Consider the following 7,105-nt stretch of genomic DNA (forward strand, 5'->3'; position numbering starts at 1 on the left):
CGCTATCGAATAAATTTACACTAGGGGTTCTGGAGTTATCATGGTTACCAGTACAATATGACACTGGGTTAACGGTTTAACTGGTTAACTCCGGGTTATCAGTTAGCCATGGCCATATTATTGAGGATGAATCACGCTAGAATAGTCCGAGTCCGGGCTAAATAGTTTTAGCTAGAGCCAGGTAATGTTTGTCATGATATATGGCTATTGAGTTGTTAACTATCATATATAAAAAGACATGCTACTTCAATGAACGTCCAACTTGGACGGAGTTCCTTTGACAGTCGTGTTGAAAAGAATCCGGAATAGAATAGTTGAGTGGAACGCAACGGCACGGAACTCGGCCGCACTCTATTAGCTTGAGGTATTTTACAGGGCCTATTCGAACTGTCTGACAGAAAAAAAGAAATAGTGCACATTACGCTGCGTTTCCACCAACGATGTGCGAGGGTGCGTAGCGAGTTGGTGTTTGTTAAGAACCAGTAGAATCACTAACCGCTGGGTGAGGAATCAAATGTAGTGATTCCGTTGGTTCTTAACAAACACATTCCTTGCTATGTTCACCCCGCCTCTTCAACCTATATATGAACCGACTGCTGGAGGAGCTCATTAGTGCCAGTGTGGGATGTTCCATAGACGGAGTGCGCGTTAATAACATCAGCTACGCGGATGACATGGTGCTGCTGAGCCCCTCAGTGGGTGGTTTAATTAGTTTACTGCGCAAATGTGAGTCGTACGCGGAGGCCCATGGGCTCAAGTACAATGCTAACAAAAGCGAGTTTATGCTGTTTAAAGCGGGTAATAAAACCTACAGCGTGCCCCCTGTGACTCTTTGTGGAACTCCTTTAGCACAAGTTCAGCATTTTAAGTATTTGGGCCACTGGGTCACCGATGACATGTGTGACAACATGGATATTGAGAGGGAACGCAGAGCGCTGGCTGTGCGTTGCAATATGTTGGCTCGTAGGTTTGCACGATGTACCGAAAAGGTGAAGGCTACGCTTTTTAAAGCATATTGCCAGTCCTTCTACACGTGCAGCCTATGGATCACCTATACGCAGCGGGCATACAACGCTCTGCGGGTGCAGTACAACAACGCGTACAGGGTGGTGTTCGGGCTGCCGCGGCACTGTAGCGCCTCGGGTATGTTCACGGAGGGACGGATCGATGGCTTCCACGCGATCATCAGGAAGAGGTGTAGCTCGCTGTTGAGGCGGTGGCGCGCCAGCTCGAATACCATCCTGTGCACGTTGGCCGACCGGTGGGACTCACCGTGGCTGAAGCACTGGGTGCAGCTACATGCCCCAACATGTAGGAATTTGTAGTAATATCTTGTCATACTAACCCTAGATTTAAGTATTTGTATGTTACTAACACAATATGGACATTGTTCGAAATAAATTCTTATTGATTGATTGATTGATTGATATGCATCCTCTCTCTCTCTCTCTCTCTCTCTCTCCCTCTCTCTCTCCCAACTTTCATTTTAAGATAATGGTATTGACAAATATCTGACTTAATACTTGTTGGTATAAAATTTAATTAGCTTTAATGTGACCGTAGACCAGGAAGCCAATCCAAACTTACATTGTGACATCAAAATGATACTAAATAATGTCGCGTGGCGTATCGTTTGTACTTGTCCGTACATGTATTGGTGCCAACGAGACACATGAGCGACTGATATTTTACTTTATATGTCACTATATAACTCAGAATTGGCATCCATACTTGCATAGGATGCGTAGATTCAGAGTAAAAGGCGAATTTCTGAAGGATGAAACACATTTACCAAAATGGCGGCGGTTCCTCGAGGTCCCAAACGTCAGATGGTCTGGACATGAAAACAGGACTTTATTAACATATAAACCATATTTCAGGACTGTTCTAGAGATTTCAATTTGTCCTAGTTGAATTGTGGTATTACTCATTGTAAATTCAAACTACAGTTCCAACGTTGCTTCAACTTATAGTTTTCAAATTATGTGTTGTACTTACAGTGGCGGACTTTGCAGTCTTGGCCCCAGGCCCCACGCCCTATGCCCAGGACCTAGCTACTAGCCGTCACTTCCTCAGCAGCACCTACCTATAGACTGCCGCATTGCTGCCGCCCCTAAAGTCTTACCGCCCTAAGACCGGGCGCATGGGCTCAAGTTTTACACACAAGGGCATACCTTCTGCGGCGTCCCCCCCCCCCTCCTTCCTAGTTCACTGGCTGCCTACGCCTTTGCCCGAGCCTAATGGGCCTTAGGGCAAATCCGCCACTGTGTACCTACCTTGGATCCGTAATAAGTTAATTTTTATTAATTTAAAATCATCATGTCATACTTATTTACAAAATTACAGCCATATTATCATTGTACGAGTCTTTTTCCATGAATTAATTCAGTACACACGCACGTTATTTTCTGAAAAAAATCTTGATACTAATTCAGGAATTTTTCTTTGCACGTGCCCAATCTGCCTGTACAATCTGAATTATTCTATAAAAAATTTAGACATCGCTTTAACATGCCGTTGCAAATGAAACATAAAAAGTTATCTCATACGCGTCACGAATATGAATATCCTGTTTTTGCATGAATATTTGGTAATTTATCACCAGTAGCTTGCCAATACACAAGAACCCGATCCTGATTTAACAACTTGTTTCGGTTTTGATGTTATTTGACACGACCTTGATGTTCGGTCACGCTGATTGGTGAAAAGTGAAAGTCGTGCGTGTGATGGACCCTAACTGTCAAAGAAAGGAAAACTCTCCAAGTTTGTCAAAATAGTATGGAAAGAAGCATGTTGAATGTAAAACTTAGAGATAGAATAAAACTGGAGGACATTAGAAATAAAACAAACATAATCGATGTAAACCACACTATGAAAAGACTAAAATGGAAGTGGACCGGACACATGATCCGAGACAAAAGAGAGAAATGGTCAAAAGACATCACAACATGGTACCCAAGGGATGGGAAAAGGAATGATGGTGGACAAAAAATGAGATGGAAAGACGAGTTCAGGCAGGTAGCTGGAGCCTTGTGGAGAAGACAGGCTCTAGACTGAGATACTTATGCGAAGGCCAACCAGACAAAACGACTGCGAAGAAAGGCTAGCAGTAAGTGTGATGCGCGCCATTGCCAATCACCAAGGCGATCGCCAAGGTCGTGTCAAAACCAGTTCAAAACCTTAACAAGACGTTAAACTGAATCGGGCTCGTGGTTTCTTGGCTGGGCCAGTGTCTAATGGATTCAAATCACATGTCACAACGATTAACATACAATCAACATCATATTGACGGTTAATGCGTATACGCAAACGGACTTTCAAAGTGAAGACATATTTGTGGTTTTTATGGCTATTACGTAAGTTTTGTCAGGTAGGTAGTAGGTAAGTAACGGTACCTGTATGTTTATTTTTATGTGAGTATGTATAATTATGTGTTAATAAATACGATAACGAGCAAGCTTTATACGTCGATCATAACCACGTCAATGACGAGGCGTCCTAAAATTCAAAAATAAACAGGTAAGTATGAATCTGTTCTATCCACTTTTCTCATTGCATCATTTGTAGTTATGTGTCATGTTTGGCCCCATGGTTGATTGCTAGAGAATGCCACGAGGCATTAAGTCCACCATTTGTACAGTCTTGTATTTGTGAAGATTAGTTTAGTTTAAATAAATAAGTTCACTTTATTAACTTAAATACTAATTAGGCACTATAAAATCGCGCTGCTAAAAGTTAGCTACTTACTTAAACCACATTTTAATAAACATTAATAACAAACTAAGAACAGCTCTTCAAGAAGGATTAGTAGAATTACTTAAGCAAATGTTTAAACTCCCAACTATCCCAAGTTTAAGTTAATGTTTTAACCCTCTTGCAATCTGCTCCCCTCTGGAGGGTTTCGGAGCTAAGCTAATAAAAGAATAATTGTACAAGTTGATTTTTGCCCCCACGCGTGTCGTAACTTGATTGTCGCCAACTTACCCGTGAATGGCTTCCCTATTCAGAAACTACAGTAGGTCTGCTTCGCTCAATTTGGTGCGGCGCCACACCGGTGCGGTGCGTTGCGTTGCATTGCGTCGCGTTGTTTCGCCGCAAGCGTCAACGCTGCGTCGTTTTGGTTATATTTTGCGTTGCGACGACGTGACACAAACGCAACGCAAAGCACCAGTGTGGCCTTACTAAAATTGGAATAATACGTGGGTAAAAAAAAGGATTATTCTAAAGTTTCATGCAAACTGTAGGTTTGTTCTTGGATGACACTGATGGGGTTTTATTGCTCGTCATATTCGTGTTTAACCCACCCAATAATGACACATTGTCGTTCCGACTCTATTTTCGCTATATACCGAGAAACCCCTGTTATCGCCTACGACATATCACTATGACTATGACTGTAGCTTTTAGCAGTGAATGAGTTATATGGTAAACTTAAGTCACACAGCAAAACACCGAGATAAAAAACAACGAAGTGTATTTTTGTTATAAAGTTATCAGCCAAACTAACACCAGAGACGCCAATAACAGTGTGATACACAGATATTAAGTACAACTCAAGTACAAGAACATAAACAGGTACAGATAAGGATGTGCTGTCAGAAACTTTTCAGAATTGGGTAATATCTAGTTACATGGTATCTACTGGACCCGGGTATGTCCTTAAACTACGCCCAAAAGAGAGATATGAGCACTGTGAATGTCATCTCGCTTTGTGTGGTAGGGCACAGCACAGCGGATGTCATTCCAGATCTAGAGCAGAGCCCACCTTACAGAAAACCGCAGCCAAATAACACTAGACCTTACTCATAGTGTTGTGTTCCTGCCGGTGAGTAACGTTGCCAGAGCTCTGCGAGGGTGCGAAGTGTTTGGGTGACAACGCGAATGTAACTCCTCCGGAGTTACAGGCGTACATAGGCTACGGAGACTGCTTACCATCAGGCGGACCATATGCTTGTTTACCACCGACGTAATATAAAAAATCATGCTAATTTTCCATTTCCAGAATTAATGTTTCCTTTGTTACCTGTGAATTTTCCACAACTTGCACATGTGTAAACATAGAGCGAGCGATCCGAATCTTGTCAAACAATTCAATCAATTCAATTGAGCTACTAGTATTTCTGTCTAACCTACTGTAGGTATCTCATTCTGTGTACTCATATTGCCTATTAGATTCACAGCTAGTAAAACGAGGAGCTAATTCAGAGTTACATTTTATTGTGTTTGCGTAACTATTTTACTGTCACAAGTGTTATGGCGGCAAAACAAATTCACTTTTGTTGCTTTCTAAAGAGCAGCACTTTGTAAATGTTGTATGAACCAGTGCATGTGTTTGGCGCTTACGACTTTCTAGACATTTACGATTGACATTTATTGGTATTAGGGTACATTGAAGCGTGAAGAATGATTTACTCGATGTTTTAACAATATTTGAATTTTTAAATTCCCCTTAAAGAACTTCATGGGTTTAAACGTATGCATTTGAAGGGTTACTGGATTGGTCATAAACTAAATGGACTTAAGTATTAATCTGTTTTATTTCGCAAAGAGGCTGTCAATACCTAAAGCGCGTACACTGTCTATTTGTATCGGAGTAAATGAGATAGCACTGTCGCATGTTACTGGGCCTGGGCAAGGGAATAATAAGAAAAATATTTAAATAAAAAAAAGTGGATTATTATTGTAATATTTTACTCAACAGCGGTTTAGATATAAATGTTTTGAAATTGTGATTTTAATTGCAGACCCATAAGTCAAAACAATAAAGACATAGAACCGTTTAATTGTGATTTTAAGACCATCAATCTTTGCAATTATTTTCTATCGAGCCGATTTCGTTCAATCATGTATCGAGTACAACCACAGTCTTTGAAATATAATTAATATGAACATATATTTTTCTTACTTGACTAAAACAAATAGTCTTTCTTAAAAAACTGTTTAAGTAACATCAATTTCAAGGACATTGGGTGTTGACAGCCTCTTAAGTACCTAATTATACAGTAGCTTCAAGCTGGAGAGATGGAAACAGATATCGAAGGAGGGTAAAAGAACCTCTTTGCAAAATAACTCCCCGCTTGGGGCCTGGGGATTATATGTACTAGCAACACTAGATGATTAGAAAATAGCTCGAATAAATAATGAAATTTCATAATCATCATTAATGAAAATTAAATTTCATAGGGTTTTACGTGGGTGATAGACGTGCGAGTAATTCTTGCGAACTTATAAGGCTCGACGACCTTTTTGCCACCTTAAGTAGGCGTACTTTAAAACCGCCAAGTATAGGTAAGTTGGTTGGTGATCCACGCGAGCCACGTTCAATGTTCACACACGCAATCCAGGAGTCTCCGAATACTAGGAGTTTCCGTATGTACGCGCTTCCAGAAACCGCACATGCTATACATGTGCCTAAATATAACATATATAATATATGTAACATAATAAGTTAGACGCGTGCCCGGAACGCGCGTTCTCGGAACTCGGCACGAACACGATACAAGATAACGCCAGCACGTGTCGCTTACGTGCCCGGCATACTACGCGCTATGGAATTAGGGACGCATTCTACTTTGTATCATAATGCTATGATTTCTTCTGAAAATTCTTCCGAGTTAAGGTGCACCGGCAAAAACCGATTAACATAAGTTGTCTCTTTTAGTTATGTGTATGTAGACAGGTAAAAGTGAATTTAACGTACATGCAACTGGGTCAAAAATGTTCGGAAAAATCTGTGTCTTTTCCGTTATTACATTACAAAAGATAGAGCGGCTTGAGGAGCTGGTGAAGTGTCCACAGTCGTCACGTCCCTCAACCATGAGGATACGACAAGAACGAGTAGAGAAGTTTATATTTTTATTTTTTATTTATTCCTTAAATTAACACCTACAGTCAAGCTACACATGTTAATGGGGTAAAAAAGAATTGAAATGTAGTACTGAGTACTATAAGGAGCTATAAACTGAAATAAATGTCGTATAGGAATATTAATATAGTCTCACTACTTAAAAACACAAATATTTCAGAAAATAATTTGATTTATTCCCTAGTTTTAGGAAGAGGGCTAATTATTAATACATAATAATGAAGGTAGATTACATCCTTC

The 7,105-nt window shown here is 40.5% G+C and overlaps 1 protein-coding gene across 1 annotated transcript; it reads left to right on the forward strand.

The window, feature by feature from the left end:
* The first annotated feature begins 584 nt into the window (after positions 1-584).
* LOC133523134 (uncharacterized) lies at positions 585-1,325 on the forward strand. The gene has a single exon (XM_061858645.1). The coding sequence runs from the start codon at positions 585-587 to the stop codon at positions 1,323-1,325; it is 741 nt and encodes a 246-aa protein (XP_061714629.1).
* Positions 1,326-7,105: the final 5,780 nt, after the last annotated feature.

This window comes from Cydia pomonella, chromosome 11 (genome assembly GCF_033807575.1).
Source record: "Cydia pomonella isolate Wapato2018A chromosome 11, ilCydPomo1, whole genome shotgun sequence".
In the NCBI taxonomy this organism is placed as follows: Eukaryota; Metazoa; Arthropoda; class Insecta; order Lepidoptera; family Tortricidae; genus Cydia; species Cydia pomonella.